We start from the raw sequence: 20,484 nt of genomic DNA, 5'->3' as shown, positions 1-20,484 counted from the left end.
TGCCAGGCTCCCAGCTCTTCCTTGTGTATTGCCATCCTCAGCCTGCACAGTGACAGCATAGTGTGTGGCCATCAACTGATAGAGCACTGCTGCAAGTTGTCCCAAGGGCTCACTAATCCTGAGGTGGATGCTGGACTCCTCATGGACATCATGAAACAATTGCTCTTCAGTGCTAAAATGATGTTTGTAAAAGCTGGAAGGAGCCAGGACCTAGCTCTCTGTGACAGGTGATTTAATGAGATATTCACTAGGATGTATTGTGGTACTGTCAAGAGCATGATGTTTTTTCATTGAGGAGTGGAGGTGGAAGAGTTGATTTGTGTTTGTACTGTGGGACCAGTTTAAATGAGAAGTTCATAATGCAGGAATAATGTGCGAGTTCAAATAGGAGAAGTTCAAGTAATATGACTACTTAACAATTACTGAGAGAGTTCTCTGACTAGGAAGAAATTATTCACAAAGATGGGTACATATTTTACTTCTGATATTGTATATCTGCTCTCAGTCTGTATTTTAATACAGGATTTTAAAACCTGCACTTCCTGAGAATTCATGTTTTACACTTCACATTTTGTCCTACAGAGCTCAAGGTGGCAGGTGTGATATATAAATTTCATATGTACTGTTTTGATTTGGTAAGATATAGCTGGTGTCTTCAGTTAGCGTGTTACACTGAACATGGCAAAGAAACCCCAAACAATAACAAATACTCTGACAGGGATAGTATGATGCATAGAGAAACCTGGTGTACTGGTGATTAGAAACCACTGTTCTAAGAGTTGTCTTTGACATAAAGTTCTTTAATGTACGGTAACATACATTACAGTGTAATACATATACATACAGTGAAAGTGTATGTATTTGTTTGACCTCTAGCTACATCAGCAAAGTGGATGTGTTGAATATTTTAGTTGCTGCTGCCTACCGTCCAGTGCCATCTTTGGATCAGATCCTTCTCCCAGCAGCAGTAACAAGATTGAGAAATCAGCTTTTGGAAGCAGAGTACTATCAACTAGCCATAGAGGTAATGCTGGTGGAGGGATGTCAGTGTTAAATCTTCTCTAGTGGCTTTTTTTTCCCTCCTTCCTGAATTCAGATGGATGTGATGTGTGAAATGCACAATACTGGAACAGTTACAAACTGAGATTAAAATTCTAAACATGGAAGAAATAATCTTCTGAACACAGGAAAAAATTTCTGAAAGTCCTGCTGTGGAGCAGGCTGCAGAAGGGAAGGATAAAATAGACTAACTGCAAGGAAGTCATTAAATGGAGGAATCTTGCAGCCAGTAGAAAGGGTGAGATACCCTTTGTGGCAGGACTTTATCTGATGCTTAAATGTTAGAATTTATTTTTCTGTAATCTGACAGCAGACATTGATAAGGCATCTTTCCCAACCATTTATTTGGAAATCAGCAATGTTGGCAAAGAGCTCATCTGATGTGGTTTATCATTATCTAATCCTGCTCCCAGGATTTTGTAAGCTTCTCTTTTATGGCATTGCACTTTGTTAAATACAGGATTATGATACTACAAATAGTATTAAGATTTGTTAAGCAGTAATAAACAGCAAGAATAGATGACCTATTTGAATAGAAATAGTTCTTGTTTAAAAGCAGCTAAAAGAGCTTTAGGCCTACTAAAGAAAATCAGGAATAAATTTTATCAGCAAAGTTGTGTGAAATAAGAAATACCTTGGCAGTTCATGAAGCCTCTTCTGTTGCCTTTTTCAAAACCACAAATCTGATGAATTCTGCTCTGTAAAAATCATCTGCTTTTCTGATTTAGAACTCATGAACTGAAATTTCCCAGATAAACAGTAGTTTAAACTTGTAAAATAAAAAATACTTCCACATTTTCTGATCGTGGGCATTTTGGTAGTTGGCCTTTTGTGCCAGTAATATGGAAATAATCAGCACAGGTGTTTCATATCGTTTTTAGTTGTTTGTTTTTAATGGGAAATGTGCTCTAGGATGGGAAAGGTCCAAATCTCAGACTGTGTGATAAGCCATTTTTCCTATTTGCTGTACTGGGACTGTGTTGTAATAATAACAAATTATTTTGAATTTAGGTTTCTACAAAATCTGGATTGGATCCAGGTGGAGCATGGCATGCCTGGGGCATGGCTTGCCTTAAAGCTGGAAATTTAACTTCTGCAAGAGAGAAGTTTAACCGATGTTTAAAGCCACCCATGGATCTAAACCAGCTGAACCATGGTTCAAGGCTGGTCCAGGATGTGATCCAGTACCTGGAGTCCACAGTGAAGCCAGTACTCATCACAGTAAGAATCTTCTCTATCTGCTCTGAGGGTCTATGGCAAAGCCAAGTACTGATGGTTTAGTACACATCTTACAGCAATCCATGTTACATTAGCAGGTGTTAGAGTGTTTATTTTCCTTCTTTGTCGTGATTGTGTATTGCAAACTGAATATTGTTGGAAAATTTTTATCTATTTCATCACTTTGAAGTGGTACCTGAGAACCAGATCATAGGATTTTATAGAAATTTGGGATATACTTTGTGGAAGAAGAGGCTGTACTGGATAATGTATTATTACTTCAGTCTAAGGAAGCTAAACCAAATCCCAGCAGTATTTTATGATGCTGCAGTGAGTCAATTTTTCGACTAAAACTCTGTTAACTTTACAGAAGTTCAAAGCCTTTCAAATGCTTTCCCACTCCTCTAATCAAAAAACATTATTAAATGGTTTGGAATTCTGTTTAGGTACCAAAAACTTACCTTTTTTACTAAATAACTGCAGAATCATGATGATGAGAGACCAAGTACATATTTTAGGACAATAAAACAGCCTCTTTGAACCGAGTTGTTGAAGTAGCTGTTGACACTGGAATTTTTTTTAAAGCCTTCTGTCTGTCCCTGGAAACGGCTATGCTGGGTACAGCAACATTCAGCACATCTGTTGATAGCAGGGTTCCAGTCTAGTGTTTATAAAAAGCATTGCTGGATTCTCACTCCTCTGAAGCAATACCTATTTTAAAAACAACAGTAACAGAAATGCTTCAGGACTGAGTGACAAGACCTATCTGAAAAGAAGGTTTTCTCTTGCTGATCACCTATCATTGGTTCTCTGTGTTAATGGCAGGATGATGATTACTTTGCCACATTGAGGGAACTTGAAGCAACACTGAGAACAAGAAGTCTGTCTCTGGAGGTGATGTGTGAGGGGAAGATTCAACACAACAGCTATTATCAGGAGTGCTTGTTCTATTTACATAGTTATGGCACTAATCTGGCAATAATAAGCTTTTACATGAGACATGACTGTATGAGAGAAGCACTGCTTCACTTGTTAAATAAGGTGAGTCATACAATTTTCATCCCTGAAACTGAAATTTGAAAACCAGCAATGAGCATCATGCAGTGTTTGGGTGGTTTTCTGCACAGGAGTTTGCTGAGGTCTTGAAATGCTGTTACACAGACTATCCAGTGACTGACAGGAATTCAGTGGGACAGAAGAACAACATTGACCTTTACACATCTAGGAAAGAGAATATGCAGATTTTTTATAGAGGTCCTGCATCAATGGCACTTCATCTTTCTTTCTACAGTTGAAAACATGGGACTATTGTCCTAGAGTTCAGAAGAGAGAAGGATAATTTTTAATTCCAGCATTCAGATAACATTAGACACTACTCTCTATCCCTGTGCCTCTATCTCATGGTATTGCTTGTTGAATCAGATCACCTATGTTTGCAATTCTGTAACCATTAGGAATATAAGGAAATACAGAGGACAGAAGTCTAGGGAACCCAAAGTGTGGTTTCCAGCTCTCCCTTTAGGGAACTGCATGATATAAGGGGACTTAAGTATCTCTGGAGTAAACAGTTCTATTGGTGCTAAACTAGAATTAATATGCCTTTATATTACATAAGGAAAATAAGCTACCGGGGTTTTGCTTCAAGCTACTTTCTGCTTGTGTAGGAATCCCCATCAGAAGTGTTTATTGAAGGGATCTTCATTCCCAGTTATGAAAGTGGAAAACTGCATATGTTGGAGAACTTGCTGGAAACCATTGATCCAGGATTGGAAAGCTGGGGAGTCTACTTGATTGCAGCCTGCAAATACTTGCAAAGAAAGAACTATTACCATATTCTGTATGAACTGCAACAGTTCATGAAGGTAAGCTGAGGGACAGTGCCATCTCTTTCAATGAATCACTGAATACTGTCAGATTTTTGGTTATTTACTTTGGTCTAAACCTTCATTCTGAACAAGTATATTTTTGCCTCTTTACAGTCTTAGGAAACATAGAAAGGCCTGAACCTTACTAAGGGTGACCTGATCCATGTCATGGATTTGGCACATTGTATTAAAGAAAACAGAGCATTGCCTGCTCTGTGTGAGCCCTTTAGTGCAGACAGTGATTACTGAAGGTGATGTCCTGTGGTCCATCTTAGTGGTGAGTGTGTTTCTTTCAGGATCACGTCCGTGCTGCAATGACCTGCATTAGATTTTTCACTCATGGAGCAAAGTCTTATACTGAACTTGGAGGAAAACAGACATGGCTTCTAAAGATCAAGGACCATCTCAAAGTCTATCTGCAGGAGGTCTCAAGAAGTGCAGGAAGGAAAAAAATGGCATTCACTTTTCGGAAGAAAATGTCTGCTACAGATGTGTCGAGGTATCTACAAACAAGAAGCTTTGTTTTAGGAGAGGTGAAATTCAGGCTTTAGACTTTGGGAGTTTTATTCGTTTCATTTAAGTTGGCTTAACTAACACTTACTGGCTGTTCTTGACCCAAATCTGATTTTATGTAGTTACAAGTCTAGGATTCCCATCACTTTTCCCCCGAACAATCCAAACCAGGAGATGGGCAGTTGTTTCTACCAAAAATATGTATGTGTATCAGACTATCCTCCTCTAATTTCAAAAACAAACAGGAACCCTACAGTGCATTGACAATTATACATGAGTCCACAAGTTTTTTTTTCTTTCTCTTTTCCTTTCCTCTCTAAAAAGCAAGCAGCTTTGTAGTGCTTCACTGTCTGCTGGGGCTAACTTAAAACACTGCACTATGTACAAGCTATAGGTGCCAGAGATAGCTGGATTCCTGTATTCAAAAGTCAAAGTGCAAATTTAATCAGATCTCTCTTGTACTTGGGGTTTTATATCTTGATTTTCTTAGGGGCTTTTTTCTTTCTTTTATTTAGGTTAGACTCTTAGCTTAAACCTGGAGGGCATGTATGTGATGAGGTGAAAAAGCAGGAACAGATATTTATTTAGGGATCCAGTTTCTCTGGTTCACTTCTTTAAAATAAAGTGAATAATTACTCAACTTCAGCTCGTGATGCATGTTAAGTGCACAGATCTTAAAAGTAACATTGCTGCAGACTTGTACAATGGACAAAGTCAAAAAGCAACTAAAAGAATTGTTTATAAATTTGTCTACTTTTAAAAGATATTGAACAAATGTAGTCAGTTCATATAAATAATTATTGACACTTTCCCTATTACAAAATAAAGTCAGAATTTTTTCACTGTCTAGGCACATCAATACAGTTGATCTTCAGATGGAAGTAACAAAGTTCCTGCATCAGTGTGAGAGCTCAGGAGCTGCCCAAATGACAGATTCCTCCTTGCCCACACTCTTTGGAAACAATAACATGAAAATGGATGTTGCTTGCAAGGTACTAATTACCATATTAAACACAGCTCTATTTTTCATCTACAATGCTAACTTGTAATGCAGGTTGAAGCATTTGATGTTTGGAGCAGTTTCTTGTATTTTTTATGGGCAGGTTACTTATACATGAATGCAACCCATTATTTATGAAAAATTCATGCTTTTCCTCAAAGTAGCAGAGAACATGTGAGAACTTGGAGCTCATCTCCTCAAAGTTTAAATTTTCTGAGGCAGAGCATCCAAAACGCAAATAGTAATATGCCTTTTGACTGCATCCCATTTTGTTTGGAAGCAAGACAAATAATGCTATAATTCTAACCATCCTTAACTTTGGCTCATTTCCATCTGTAAATTGCCTTGTGTCCCTCAGGGAAGCAGTGTGTATAATTTGCTGTACTTCTTGGTACTGTTTTGGTGCTGTTTTCTGTTGAAGTGATGCATTTTCTTTTGGCTTCTGGGCAAAATCTGGATTTGCATTAATATTATTTAACTGTATGTAATGAAAAAGGAATGTGCATTCCCAGACTTGTCTGTGTCTCTTTTTTCAGGTCATATTGGAAGGCAAAAACATTGAGGAGGGGTTTGGGATTGCATTTAGAGTTCTCCAGGTATGGAAAAAATTGATATAACAAGCAATATTATTACAAAATAACTCCTGAAAGAAGCAATTATTTAAACAAAAGCCTTTTGTACCCCCAAATGTTTTTTAATCCCCCCAAAAGAAAAACTTGTTGAGAGAAAAGTCACAGGTTTAATTCTTACATGTCCATGTATTTGTGGAAGCTCAGTAAAGAAATTAAGATGCTGTTTCTCTAGGACATTTCCAGAGTTAATTGGGTCCTACAAAGGAATGAAATATAGCTTTTCCTTTGCTGTGCACCTTGTTCAGTGTCTTAACTCTGGCAAACCACAATCATAGATGTGTGTAGAGACCTCTCATGTGGTAGCTCTCTGCAGTTCATAATAGTCATGCAAAGACTGTGAATAAATAAGGCCAGGGCTCTCTCTGTTCTGTTCTCCTAATTTGAAAGCAAAATTAATTAACTGGAAACTCTCGCTGGGGACCACTCATTCCTCATGTCTGGGTAGAAGTTGAGTGATTTTCAGTCAGCATAGCTCATAAGCCTCTAAATTCTCCTGAGTGTTTCTCATCCACATAGTCCCAGACAGTAGAGCAGGGCACTTTTGGACAGAGGTGGCGCACTGAAAGTATTTATGGATGTGGCAGGCCCTGCTTCTTCTTTCAGGTCAGGATGTACAAGGCAGAGCTCATTTGTTGGGAGATGGAGAGCCCTAGAAAAACAGCACTTCTAAGCAGCAGCAGCCACTACCTCCAATAAAAACGGAGCAGTGAGTCCAGCTGCCTATCACTTCCATTTCCATCCTTTTCTTTCTTTACTTAATCATTGCAGGATCAGCTCACAGCTTTTATCATCTCTTCCCTCATGTGGATGGTGTTCGATGGTCAATTGCCACCTGTTTGGGGTATCCAAAAAGTGGCTGCTAGTGAGAGGGCTACAGAAATGCAGTGGAAACATGCTAAGTGAAGGAGAGGTGGGTAGGGATCTAGGAAAGATCTTCTGCTAGAAGAAATAAAACTGACTTTTTGCCTGAAAAGAAGGTAGTAACAGCACTCTTGTTCTTAAGCAGGATTGATTTTTTCAAGTCTGATTATAAAAAATTCAACCCTGAGCAGTGGTGAGTGGAAAACCAGAGGCTCCCAAAACAGCTTTAAGTTTTTGGAGTGTGGTGTAGTATTTTGTCTTCAGGAGAGACTGTCTCAGTTGTGTAGACTCCCTCTGAGAAAACCTGCTGAGAATATTCAGCATGTTGCTCTAATGTTCCAACTACCTCTAGGACTTCCAGCTGGAGGCTACAGAAGTATACAGCAAAGTGGCCAAGCAGCTGGTGAAGCAGCAGAAATACAGCGAGATCCAGCAGCTCCTGAAGTGTGTCAATGAGTCTGGAGTGGCAGCAAAAAATGATGGGGATAACATTATCCTAAACTGCTTAAATGAGTTCAAGAACATTCCTGCTGAGGTAATTCTATCCTGTGTTGTGTCCCTTTTGAAGTAAAAATAGTATAGACAATACAAGCCACAGAGAAGTCTGGTGCCTGTCCTGCTCTGTTAGCGAGTCCTTCGGGTGTTCTGGCTCCATACTACAGGCACAGTTTAAAGGTGGGAGTGTGTGGTTTGCCTTGTACAAGATACTCTGAGAGGAAACCATGAGCAGCTGTAGCACACTCCTACCCTGCACTTCCCAAATGGATATCCATGATGGGGACAGAACATTTGCTTCATTAGATCCTGTCAAATGCTGCTGATTGCAGCAGGAGGTGTTCCCTTCAGTGAGGCTTCCCTGGCTAACAAAGAGGATGTGTGGAGGCAGAAACCTCCCACCTCCATGGGAACCCATTCTGTGATTCCCTTTGCCTACCACAGTGTTTTTTTCTATCCCAGTGAGGGAAGGAGATGAACTTTGCTAGTTCTATTAATTAGATTAGGGGATGCAGTTCACTCTTTGAGTTGGGGTGGGCTGTGGGGTGACTCCTGCTGGGGTGTGGCATGAAATTAATATGTAGGTTCCCCACACAAGCCATGTCCATGAGAGACACATAGAGTTCTCTAGGGATACCCCCCAGAGATGGCAGGCGGGAAAAGCTGTGGGTAAAGGGAAGACTTGGAATTACTATTTTTTTATACTTTCTACATCTGCAACTCTCACAGTTGGGACAGTCTAAGCACCTACTGTGATCTCAGCTGCCCTGCCTGTTCACAGGGTTTGGTCCCTGATGGGGTAAGACTATTTGCAGACTATGATCACTTCAAATGTGAACACCTTTTCCCTTCTTTGGATACAGGATCTCGATAATCTGATTCAAGATATGGACAGTGATGAAAATAAGGTAAGTAAAAGCACAGTAGCAAAAGCTAAACAGCCCAGTCTTGCTCTGCAGCTTGCAGGCTCTTTTTCACTGTCTTCTCTCTCATCCTCATGCAAATAAGATTTTTTGAAGGCTGCTTCCTAGATTGAAGAAATCACAGTGAATTCCCCAAGTGTTGAGGAATTCCTCACGGTGTTTGTGACTGTAAAGGTGTGACACACAGGTACCAATTGGGACTATCCCTATTAGTTCCTTGAGAGCCCTCAGTGAGGGCTGGGCATTTGCTAGAGTGGGAGGAAAAGTATTTCAGAAAGGCACATTGGTGGGTTTGTTGGTTTTGCTATTCAACTTTTCACATATGTGCATGTAAGTTTCTAGTAATGGCAGACAGCTAATGATGACCACTTCAGCTAATTGTTTGAGGATTATACTATTTCTGTGGTGATCAAGAGTTAAATGATAAAATTTCTCCAGATTCTGATAGACTTTTTCTCTTAGAGGAAATGCAGCCTAAACTAGTTTATTTCTTTGTTGGCTTTCATTCCAGCCAGCCAAGCCACTGGAGAACTATAGATGCCTGATTATAGAAGTAGTTGTGACTCAGAATTTGGGGATTGTCGTAGATCCTGAGTGGCATAGCTGGGAATAAAATCTAAAGATTGGCGACAGTCCTCTGTCTGCTCTGAATAACAGACTCCCTGTTGTAGGCAGGTTGAAAAACAGGCTTTTAATTCTGCTTTTTTGTAAGATCTATCAGTGGAATATGGGAGTTGTTGTAGAGCCAGCAGTGAAAGAAAATGACAGATTCAGACTACTTGCTATGAGGATACTGTAATTAATGCACAAGATAGGACTCCTAATACTAATTTCATGGGCATACAGTAAAGGAGTATTTACAAGACACAAACTTAATAAAATATACCTGTTTGCCAATTTTTTTCACTGGGATCTGCTTCATGCCATGCTGCATTTGGTAATGTGCTGCTGCTACCTCATACGACACACTTCTGCACTGGGTATTTCCCATGAGTCCTTGCTTAAGCACGTCCAGTTAGTTTGCTACAGCTTTCTGACCAAGCTCTGACTGCCTGTGTGCTTCAGATCCAGGCCTACATGATGTGCAACAAGCTGCGCTCCGCGTACCTGGTGTCGGTGCGGCAGGAGAAGGCCCGGGCCGTGCAGCTCGTCCAGCGCGTGCGGCAGCTGGCCGAGAGCAGCGGCGACGATGTCGTCAAGGCCATCTGTGCCCAGTGGCTCTCAGTGCACCAGCCCAAGGTGAGAAATCGGCTTCCCCAGGGCACCAGGAAGTAACGTGTGACTGTCATTTGCCATTGTACTGAAGGAGAAGGCTTCAAGACAGCTCACAGGTGTCTGGTTCAGCTGCCTCTAGGTAAAATGGAACTCTGTTGACTGATGTCGGTGGCAAATGGATGCTGCTAATGTGCCTCTGGTGAAGGGAAGTAAATTACAAGTGCCAGTTCTGTATTTTGACAAACAGTCACTACCTCAGGGTGTTTTTTGGCTCTCTTTTTGATGGGGGGAGAGGGGCAGTTTCAAACTGAACAAGCAAGGATTTAGATAAATGGAAGAGAGCACTTCTGTTTCTGGCTTTAGTTTTTGGGTTTTGTTGGTTTTTAATTTTTGGGGGGTTGGTATTTTTTGAAAAGCACTGGACTTAATAATATGTGTTTTATTTTTAATCCAGAAAACATATGTAGAGAGGACAGAAAAATTTTATCAACTCAGTGTAGCCTAGGGTATGAAATTTTTGTGATGTTTCCTGTAAAATTTTCAAGGTTGGAGAGTTCTTCTGATACAAAGACTAAAACTCAAGAGATTTTTTTAAAGCCTTTAGAGAAATCATTGCTACTTCTTTTTTATCTCCCCCACTAGTACAATATACCCAGGTTTTTTTAGTTTGTTTGAAAAGGTAGGAACTGATTCTTTATGGCAGATTTATACTTACCAGTCACACTGTGTGATGTGTGCCATAGATGTGGCACTTGGGCTAGTGCCAGCTAGATGAATGAAGTTCTAAAGGGAATACATCCTGTAAGGGGAGTTCAAAGGGAAAACAAGCCTTTAAAATAGTTGAAAAATTATGTGCCTCTTCCTTTACTATGGTAATATCCAATAAATCATTGTGATGCAGCTTTATGACTGAATAGTTGACAGTAAACTTCATCAGGTATCGCAAACAATAAGGATATAGCAAGCTGTGGCAAAATTAAACAGGTGGTCTGTATCCCTGTCACACAGAGATGCATTTATTTATTTATTACCAGGATAATTTGTCCCTGTCAAGTATAACAGAACACCAAATTGGACATGCCCTGTATTGACAGGTTTTGCTCTGGACTTGTTAGGTTAATCGGTATTATGAAAAAAAGCAGCAACCTTTGTGTAATGTCTGTGTTCAGGGATGCTGAAAAAAAATAGCTGCTTCTCTGCAACGAGCAGTGGGACATGAGAAACTGGCAGAAATGTGTGAGACAGTAGTAGGACCTTCAAAAAAATTAAAAAAAAGATGTTCCACAAGAGTTTCTGTTTGCTGTTTACATGTATTTCAGGACAAGAAGTAGGGAAACTAATTCACTTTCTCATTAAAAAGTTGTTTACATCAAAAAACCAACAGGTTTTCTGAAGTGTAATGTAATTGTAAATAGTTTTAGTACATAAAATAATTGAGACTGTCAAGTAAGAGTTTTGCACTATCCCCAAGCTCACTGTAATGAAAGAACAGACTTCTATGGTGTTGGAAAGGATTTGGTCCATCTTCTTCAGGGTTTCAAGAGCTGACACAAACACCTCTCTTTGGAGGTGCTCTGCTTTGCTTACTAGAGCAGAAATGACCACATATAGCTTTCAGAATCCCCTGACCACAGATTTGCATTATCTCATTAGTAAGCAGTACTAATGAAAGCTTTTGTTTCCTTGGCCAGACTGACCCAGCTTTCCATCAGCTTACAGCCATCAGGCTAATCCTAAAACGTGACACTACCTATGGCTTCAGTCATTTTAAAATCTCTGAATATGGGGAGGAGATTTTACTGTGTGTGGGTATCCAGATCTGCAGTGCTATAACAGGCTGTAACACTGCTTGTTCTGCTCAAGTTCCTTCAGCTGCAGAGAGCACTCAGAGTGGAGTTTGCCATACAGACCTGTCAGTTCCATACCTGTCTTTCTTCCTGACCTCTCTGCACTGTACCTGATGCACTTTATATAGTGTTTGTTGTAATTTGATGTTCTTAACCTGGAATTGTAGGGATCTTTCTTGTACCAGCAGAACTGGAATTTTGACTCTGATTAATTACCTTGTGTCATAAATAGTGCAATTATCAAGGGACTTCGAATTTTTGAGCAGGAAAAAGGGATTGAATACTGCCAGTTCAAATAATTTCTGTTACTGACCAAGGTTTGTTTACAATTTAAAAAATAATAAAGTATTATGACTGTTAACGTATTTTCAGTTCATTTTTTATCTCAGCAGAGCTAGGGGTCTCATTCTAGATCCGCATTTTGCTTTTGGTTATGCTTAGTGGTGTAATTAGAAGGGGGATAAATGCTCTGTCATGCCAAATATATCTGTTACTGAGTATCCTCAATATTTAGATCAACTGGAATGTCACATCTTTAGAAGTTCCCCCAGCAGCTAGGTAGCCTAGGTAATTCAGCCTCATGCGTGTACTCAGTAATCCTCGTTAGGGAGCTTTGCAAGTTAATCTAACTCTCCCTTACAAGCCTCTCTTTGAGACAGCTAAATGAGCTTTAGTTTCCTCATTTTTTTACAGATCAGCTGAGAGGTATAAATTACTTGCTCAAGGTCAAAGAGAGTGGATGTATGTCTATGGAAATGTTTATTTAACATGTCTTATGTTAAATCTACAATCAGACTTCTTTGAGAGGAGTATTGACCTGCAAGCGCAAAGGTATTTCACACCAGAGACACTTTTCTGTTTTTTAAAAAAATGGTTTCTCTTGTTCCTGAAGCCACTTTCAAGATCAGAGAATGACACATAGAAAGCAAGCAAAGGCTCCAGTGGTAGGTAACATTCTACTGCTGTATTATAATTGTGGATTTAGCTTCATAATTGGGATGAAGCATAAAGATGGAAAGGAAAAAAAAAAGGTAGAGTGACAGGGAGAAGAAACACAAAGGGACTTCTTAAAATGTTACTTGGACTGAGTTCTCTACATTAGTGAGGCAGATGCAGATAACAGCAACACCAAGTAAAGCGATTCAGCATTTCTGAAAGAAAATACGGGGTCCTGTTGTAAAAGGAAAATGGCTTTATTTAGTATTGCTCAGAGGTAGCACAGGACTGATCTGCATAGACAGCATCCAGGCAGGCAGAATTAAAATTAGCATTTGTTTTCCAAAACTGGCAGTTGGTCACAGTGGCAGGCTCATATGCAAGTCCAAAAACTTCCAGGCTTTTTTTCAGAAGCAGAAGATAATCCTATGAGCTGTGGCACTTGGTTTCTGACTGCTTAACTCTTTCAGAAATAATCTCTGATTATGGATCACACTCCAGCAATTTGCACTCATGTAGCACTGGAGTTCCAAGGGAGCAGTCCCAGTGCTACGTGGCCTGAGCCAGCTGCTTTGTGGAAGAGCAAGTTGTGTGGTCCTGCACAGGCAGGCTGGCAGCCAGTAACTGCTGGGCAGACAAATGCAAGGATTTCTGTGCAAGTCTTACCTTCCTGTTCTGGAGCCAGCTGGACCATAATACCGAGATAGTCCTGCCTCCTGCTTCAGCTATTTAGCTCTAGGGAGTATGGTGTCATTTAAAGCTAAAGTCTCAGCTGAAGTTGTTTTAATATTTTTTTAACATGATTGAGATGTTCCTTATTCATTCTTCTCTATTTTCTAGGCTCTAAAATAATTTAAAGTGCAGCCGGGGGGGATTTACTGAGACAACTTTTACACTGTCTTTGTTCAATACTTCACAAGAAAGATGTTGATTTTTTTAATAACTTGCCTGTGCACAATTGCAGTCCTCCTGCAGCTTTTAACCTCCTAGTCAACTGCACCAAACCTGGGTTCTCAGAAGATTTGCCAACCCTCAGTTAACTTACTGCAATCAGTTTAGGGCCAAGATACCTCAGTGGCTAGGGTCTAGCTTCTTACAGAGCATGCAGAGAAAGTGATGCCACGTAAAAACTTTACCTAATGCTTGGCACAAAAAGGCCAGGATCTGTTTTTGTGTGCTTGAGAGTATCTGTATTGCATAACTTGCCAGAAAATCTAACATCCAAAAGTATTTTTGCTCTGCCAGTTCAAAGGGTAGGAACTGAAAGTAATCTCATAGGTTTTAAGTTTAGAGTCCTACCACTTTACTATTGCTGTTAGGAAAAAAACCAATCAAACTTTATTTAAAGTAATTCCTTGTTACTTCATAATCTAAACCTAAGACTGCAACCTCCCTTTCTATTCTAAAGCCAGAGAACCATAGCCTTGAGCTGCTGTGTGAGGTAACAAGGAGGTGGCTCCCTGCATCAATGCTCTAATTCTCCAGCTAGGAAGAGGGACTGATTACTTACAAATCACAACCCTTAAGTGTAATATTCCAGAAATTCAAATTACATTGTGCCCACAGAACCATCCTTAGGGCAGCTGAAGTATCAGCATTCTACTCTTGAGGTCTCTCAGCAGTGCTGTTCCCCAGAGAAGCGTTGCTGGGCCCAGCCAGGGACACTTGGTGCTGCTCAGTCCCACTGGATGCCAAGGAGCTCACAGCTCACGCTCCAGAGTTTCTTTGCAGTCTCATCATCCCGACCACGTGGAGATACGTATGCTGGCTGGCAATCACTGTAAGAAAAACATCCTTTTTATTCTTTCAAGTCTACATTAGTACACTGAAATGTCTGTGTTAAGATTAGAGAGTTGCTCTCCATCAGTTGAATTCAAGACCTGTTCAGGAATAGTGGGAGGCTGTCCAGCAAATGAGCAAAGGTTAGTGCTAAGCCACCATGAGGAAGTTTTCTACTAGCTAGGGAAGAATCTCCCAATGACACCAAGAACTGGCAAGCAAGTCTAGCTCTGTCTGTTGTCTCAACTCTTAAAAGAAACCTCACCAGTTGCGCATTCTCATTAATACCACTAAAAAAGCATATAAACTCTAACCAAGCTTCTTCAGGAGCATAACATTACAAAAAAGTCACTTAAACAGCCCTTCATTCTCAACTATTTATCCCAGTATATGCCCAAGAAAAACAACACTGTAATAGCCATGTATGGTTACCCCCTTTTCCATTATCTTCTCAACTGTGGCTCCTTTCTTCTCAGCTCCTCCAATCAGAAAGCACTCAGTCTGGAAAAGAGGTCCTGTGTTCTCAGCTGTAATGCTGCAATAACTTGGGAGCTTAAGAGCACAGAGGAAATGACATCTTGTAAGCTTTCCATTCTGCTCAGTGTTTATATATGGAGTTGTTAATATTCCCGAAACAACTGGTAGACTCCCATCTGTCTCACTGTGGCATGCAAATTCTTTTCTTAATGTCTACACTTGTATTTTATAGTCTATGGCCTGGAAAGTGAAAAGAACTAGGCTAGTCCAGTGTAAATTGTGAATTAGTGTCGATGCTTCTCATTTCCCACCATGTCCAAAACTCCCTTTTTTAAATGAGTTGAAATTCCACCAGTTTTCTGTACTTCAGGACATTAATGCTACATTTTTATCCCAAGACAGACAGTCATCCAGGGAAGACTTAAGATGTCTATTTATATATTCAAGTCTGATTAAGATGGTACAAACTCCCAAATGAAGATCAGGCAATGTCATTACAGAGACTAATCTGGTCACAAATCACAAGAAGCAAGCTCTCCAACAGCATCCATGTGAGGGAAAAAAAGAAAAAAAAAGACAATGAATTTTCATATTCATTCCCAAAAAACAGAACTGTTACAGTGCTCTACATGAAATAGGAAGCTGGCAGATATGAATGGCAGCCTTCAAATCTAGAATGATGATGACTTGAAAGTGCTCTGGGCTGTGGTTTTGGTGATGGGAAAAGGAGAACAATGTAGGGTACTGAAGTAAGTCAAAGAAGTAAAAAAATAGCAGGTTTTCTAATGGGAGCTAAACAAGATCATTTCCATGGCACCGTGACAAGCAGCCCAGCAAGAGCCCCTTCCCAACTGATGGGTCTATCACACTGGAGGATAAAATTATTTGGTTACATGCTGGACCTGAAAATCGCACCTCTCGTCTCTGCAACTCTTACCAGCTCTCCCTGAGAGCACAGGCCCTTCTGCTCCAGTGGGGTAAAACTACAAAGGGAACTGAAATGGTCTTCCCAGGATTGACTGAAGTGATCTCATTAACTACACAGTTCTACTGCAAAGTGATTTTCCCAAGTGTTAGGCAGGGCAGTATCAGAGCTCTGAGCATGGGACAGCCATTCCTGCACTTCAAGTACATTCATATTTCTAGCACTAAATGACATGCTCTTGTATGAAGTGTTGCACAGGTCAGGTGTTTCTTCTAACATGATTGCAACAGACCTGGAAGAGGTAATGCTCTAGTATTTGTCACCCTCAGTCTTATCAGACAGCCTCTTACCTGGTCCCTTCTTAATGAAGAATTACAGTAAGTCCTGTATTCCCCAGCCAACTGTGGAAGTTGCCTTCCACAGAATATCAGTTTGTCACCTTGCACGCACCTGAAATACTGTCCTGTCACAGAGTCCAGCTCCTCAGCTACTGCACAGTAGATACTGGTTTGAGCTCCTTCACAAGGCGTCTTCAAGAAGAAGGAGAATATCTTCCACAGCCAAGTCATTACAAATGAGTGCCGGACCAGTTCAGAATAGACAGAACCAGGATGGAGAACGTTTGCTGTGACTTTAGTACCTATGGAAAAATAAAGCAGTCCAGGACAAATCTGCATTGATCAAAGTGTCTTCAGAATAGAAGGGTAATATACTCCTCAATTCTACCTATGGATATTCTGTAACTTAAAGGAGGAGCCCAGACTTGGATACAGAGAGCGTTAGAGGGCCTGAGTGCTAAACCAGCAGCAGTTTCCATCAGGCTTTTGAGAACACCTGCCTCTTTTGACTTTCTCTAATAGTAATTTCCTGGGGAAGACACTGCTTCTGTTATAGTAAATAAATACAACTTAAGTTTATGAACAGGACTGAATGACACAACTGTGACAGGTGTTGTGGCTTACAAGGTACTGTCTAATCTTATGCTTGTTCTACAGGCCTCCAACCTTTAAAGCAGCTGAGTGTGCATTAGCTTTTCTATTGGAAACTGCAGTTGTAGCTCTGTTTTCAGCTTCCACCCACATACCACAACTGTCTGCATGAATGCAGCTAGTTTTTGACAAGCACCAAAGAAAAATGAGATACATTCAACTGTGCCAAGCTGCTAAACTCCTCTACCCTGTTGTTGTAAAGACAACCTGTACTGTAAGTGTCCTGGTTCCACAGACAGGAGATGTCTTCTTCCTGCATAGAGCTCTCAGTTATATTTGCCTCAAACCATTCAATTTCTGCACAGACGATTTGCTGCCCTTTTTTCAGTCCACTCACCCCTCCCATAGTGCTCAGAAAGCCAAGCAGATAAACACCCCGCCTGCCTCTGGAACTTGCCTTGCAGCCGCCTGGCCAGCTCCCGGGTGAAGAGCACGTTCGCCAATTTGCTGTGACAGTAGGCGAGGCCACGATTGTAGCTCTTCTCACCATGGAGATCATGGAAGCGGATTCGGCCTCCGTGATGAGCCAGTGAGGACACATTCACAATGCGGGCTGGGGCACACTGCTTCAGGCGCTCCAGCAAGAGGAAAGTCAAGAGAAAATGACCTAGGGGGGAGACGAAAGGTCACCCTTCTAGGAAGGGTTCCCCTGCTTGCTTATATGTGGTATCTTACTGCTGCCCTCATTTCAAGTCAGGAAAAAGAAAATTTCTGTTAAATTCCCCTGAATTAACATCTACACTTTTTGGGGGCCTTCAAGTTCTGGTCCTCATCTTCAAAACACTGGAGCTGTCATACATTTCAAAATGTCCCAGGTAACACATACAGATACTTAAACTGGATCCACGATATGCAAATATACCACATTGCAGAACTCTGACTCTGGCCCTCCATCCTTCCTGTGAAAGGAAGAATGAGGAAGAGAAAATCTGAAAGCAGGATTTTCCTTTGGCGTTTTGGAACAGATGTTGATGTTAGAAGAAGATGGTCTTTAAGGACAATTCCAACCCAAACCATTTGACAATTCTGTGATTCCATATTGAGTGCAAACAGGATTCTACTGGCCTTACCAAGATGATTGACTCCCAGATGCATCTCAAAGCCATCAGCAGTTTTGGAGTAAGGGCATAACATTACTCCAGCATTATTAATGAGAATATGGAGTTCCTTTTCCTCTGCAAGAAACAACAGACATCCTTAAACAAGGAAACAGAGAATGCAGACAAGAAGGTAACACAAGTCACCCCTTACTGTCTGACTTGCAGCCACATCACCTGTAAAAAAGGATACGTCTCCTGCCACAAACAAGGTCACGGCCTCTGCCAGCCCCTGCTGTGGACCACACTACCCAAGAGGTACAGAGATAAGCAGGGCAGGGATTTGGCAACGGTTAGAAGAGCAGACAGCAATCCTTGGTAAAATATTCTCATTAAAAAGAAGAACTAGAGACTGTACCTGCAAGAAATTTCTCAGCAAACTCCCGGATGGACTTCGTATCGGCCAAGTCCAGTTTTCTCACAATGACTTGCTGGTTCCCTGTCTCAGCTCGGATTTCACTGGCTGCAGCTTCTGCCTTTGCTATGTCTCTGCAGGCAATAATTACCCTTGCACCTGCAAGGAGGGGAGGGGGGAGCAACAGCAACAGAAACTGAGATCACTGGAGCACACTGGATGATCTAGGCTATGACAAGCAGGGTGACCATGCACAGCAATTACAAACAATATATTGTTTCTTTAGGGAACTAGCATCTGTCAGGGCGGCTGGAAGGGACAAAGGCTTTCCCACTCAATTGTGAGCTACAATCAGCTGAAGGATGATTTCAGACCAGGCAGATGCACATCTTAAGTGTCTCTATCCAGGTTCTCTCCCAGGTCAGGACTGCATTCAACAACACTGGTATAATAGGGTTGTATCTGCCTCTATAATGAGAACATCAAGCCAGGAGCACATAAAGGTGATGGATTCCAGCCAGAGTAATTTCTAAATGGATTGTGAACAGGTACCTTAATCTTCTTACAAGTTAGCCGAATAACATTTACACCAAATTAACTTGAAACATGAATAACTAAAGCACACAGTGGTGGACCTATTTCCCAGCTTCATACAAGCAGAATCCAGGAACTTCCCCAGTCCCCTCGAATCAGTTGCAGTGCAAAGCATTTTCATGTCCCCAGGGTACATTTTTGGAGTCTAAGCAATGAAAACAGTTGAGGAACTGGGAACTTGCACCTCAGCGATTACAGCCTCTGAAGGAATAACACTTGGGCTCATCTGCAGAAAAGGGACTACTGTCACCAGGCACAGCCACCCCAGCTGCACGGGGATGTGTGCCGACGAGCCTGCACTTGCCTCTTTGCGCGAGGTCTCTGGCGGTCTCCTTCCCGATGCCTGTGTTGGCTCCTGTGACTATCACCACCTTCCCCTCCAGCCTTGCTGTCGACTTACACCGTCCTCCAGCGACATAGCGCCTGCAAGAGGGGAGGCACCAGTCGCCTCTGCCTCCTTAGGGGGCTCGGGCCGGCGCTGAGCACCCAGAACCTGGGGGTTCGCATCAACACTCGGGCTCACCGCTGCGCCCTGGGCCCCCGGGAGTCACGGGCGCCCTCACCTGAAGCAGCTGGTCACGACCGTGTCGTGACCGGGACACCGGGAACGCGCCCCCCAATCCCCCGCGCTTTCCCGAGCGCGGCCCCGCCCTCGGGCCCCGCCCCGCCCGTGCGTCAAGTGGAGCCACGGCTCCCATTGGCTGCTGCCGCGCGCTCCGAGGCCTTTTCGCCAATGGGCTGCGCCGCCCCGCCCTGAGGAGAACGCGGGCCCCGCCCTCTGCCGCTCCTCCGCGGGCGCGCCGGTGCCGGGACAGTCCGGGGAACGCGCCGGGCGGTGCCAGGGCTGAGCGAGCCAGAGACTCCAGCGCGGCAGTGTCACCTGGGCGCTGGAGCGGGGAACCCTGAATATCTCGCGAGCCCAGCGCGGGCTGGAGAGCGGGATTCCCGCTGTTCGCACTCCCGCCACACACACACACACACACAGACACACACACAGAGACACAGACACACACAGACACACACGCGCTGAGACGCGAAGCGCGCCGGCTCCGCGCCCCAACGGGCGCCGCTCTGCGGGGCTGACCATACGCGAAGGGCAGGGGCTGCGCTCGGTAAGACGCACCTGATGTAGGGCGCTGCCACGAAAAGAAGGACGGGGACGGAGACGGCGGCGCCCAGCGCGGCTTCCCAGCAGTTGAGCATCGTTCCGCCGGCTACCCGCGCACCGCCGGCGCACGGCTTCCCGCAGCGCCCGCCCCGCCCCTTTGGATCCGCCTCCACCGCACAGGCCCCGCCCCGCGACCGCCGCCTCTCCCGCGCTGGCCTCGCCCACGGGCGCGCAGCCCCACGGCCAGCAGCGGGCTCTGCCCCGCCGAGGGTAGCCCCGGGCAGCGAGCGGGCGGCCGGCTGCATGCTGGTAGCCTGCTGCTTCTTGCCCCGGGCACCGCGTGGCTCCTGCCTGGGTCCCTCGAAACGTTCTGAAACGCACTCCTTAATTAAGGAGCCGAGAAATGTCTGCAGAGACAGCGCAGCGGCGGCTGTCGGCAGCAGCGTTTGAAACACATTTTTACAGCCCCACGTCGAAGTTCATGTCGTTAACCCTGGCAAGGGGCGTACAACAGTGTACACGTAGGCAGGCGCCGAGGCCTGGGAGCAGCGCGGTGGTGGCTGCAGCGGGTCCCTCCGGAGCCGGGGAGTCCCGGG

General features: G+C 43.0%; 2 protein-coding genes across 10 annotated transcripts in view; one reads left to right on the top strand and one right to left on the bottom strand.

Annotated features, from left to right (window-relative positions):
• Positions 1 to 12,306, top strand: part of ZFYVE26 (zinc finger FYVE-type containing 26) — a 46,649-nt gene extending 34,343 nt beyond the window's left edge. For 6 of the 8 annotated variants that reach the window (XM_058859020.1, XM_058859035.1, XM_058859029.1 and 3 more), the window contains 11 exons: positions 7 to 227; positions 877 to 1,024; positions 2,071 to 2,280; positions 3,103 to 3,318; positions 3,942 to 4,139; positions 4,439 to 4,641; positions 5,506 to 5,647; positions 6,192 to 6,251; positions 7,501 to 7,683; positions 8,507 to 8,551; positions 9,632 to 12,306. In XM_058859020.1, coding sequence (XP_058715003.1) covers positions 7 to 227; positions 877 to 1,024; positions 2,071 to 2,280; positions 3,103 to 3,318; positions 3,942 to 4,139; positions 4,439 to 4,641; positions 5,506 to 5,647; positions 6,192 to 6,251; positions 7,501 to 7,683; positions 8,507 to 8,551; positions 9,632 to 9,841 — 1,836 coding nt within the window. In that variant the 3' untranslated portion in view covers positions 9,842 to 12,306. Of the gene's footprint in view, positions 1 to 6; positions 228 to 876; positions 1,025 to 2,070; positions 2,281 to 3,102; positions 3,319 to 3,941; positions 4,140 to 4,438; positions 4,642 to 5,505; positions 5,648 to 6,191; positions 6,252 to 7,500; positions 7,684 to 8,506; positions 8,552 to 9,631 lie in introns of those variants that run through there. The other 2 variants (XM_058859044.1, XM_058859058.1) reach the window with 2 other exon arrangements.
• Positions 12,307 to 12,793: 487 nt separating this feature from the next.
• On the bottom strand, positions 12,794 to 20,470 carry LOC131589519 (retinol dehydrogenase 12-like). 2 transcript variants are annotated; one of them, XM_058859094.1, is made up of 7 exons: positions 19,344 to 19,869; positions 19,085 to 19,203; positions 18,190 to 18,345; positions 17,805 to 17,909; positions 17,132 to 17,341; positions 16,196 to 16,385; positions 12,794 to 14,342 (listed from the first exon to the last, which is right to left on the bottom strand). In XM_058859094.1, exons 1-7 carry the CDS (start codon positions 19,865 to 19,867, stop codon positions 14,240 to 14,242), a joined length of 1,407 nt encoding a protein of 468 aa, XP_058715077.1. In that variant the 5' UTR covers positions 19,868 to 19,869; the 3' UTR covers positions 12,794 to 14,239. The 2 variants fall into 2 exon arrangements, with proteins under 2 accessions (XP_058715077.1, XP_058715085.1); XM_058859102.1 differs by lacking the exon at positions 19,344 to 19,869 and adding an exon at positions 19,904 to 20,470 and having other exon boundaries at positions 12,803 to 14,342.
• Between the last annotated feature and the right edge of the window lie 14 nt (positions 20,471 to 20,484).

This window comes from Poecile atricapillus, chromosome 1, assembly GCF_030490865.1.
Source record: "Poecile atricapillus isolate bPoeAtr1 chromosome 1, bPoeAtr1.hap1, whole genome shotgun sequence".
In the NCBI taxonomy this organism is placed as follows: domain Eukaryota; kingdom Metazoa; phylum Chordata; class Aves; order Passeriformes; family Paridae; genus Poecile; species Poecile atricapillus.
The sequence above is the reverse complement of the archived record's forward strand: the minus strand, read 5'-3'. Positions and strand labels throughout refer to the sequence as shown.

Bases quoted from the DNA above. Each gene is read 5' to 3' on its own strand.
- LOC131589519 (XM_058859094.1), bottom strand. From the start codon at position 19,867: ATGGTCAGCCCCGCAGAGCGGCGCCCGTTGGGGCGCGGAGCCGGCGCG. The intron at 16,386-17,131 runs GCAAGTTCCAGA...ATTTTTCCATAG, and splicing joins GCTGGCCAGGCGGCTGCAAG to GTACTAAAGTCACAGCAAAC. The intron at 14,343-16,195 runs GTGCGTGCAAGG...TTTTTCTTACAG, and splicing joins GTGACAGGACAGTATTTCAG to TGATTGCCAGCCAGCATACG.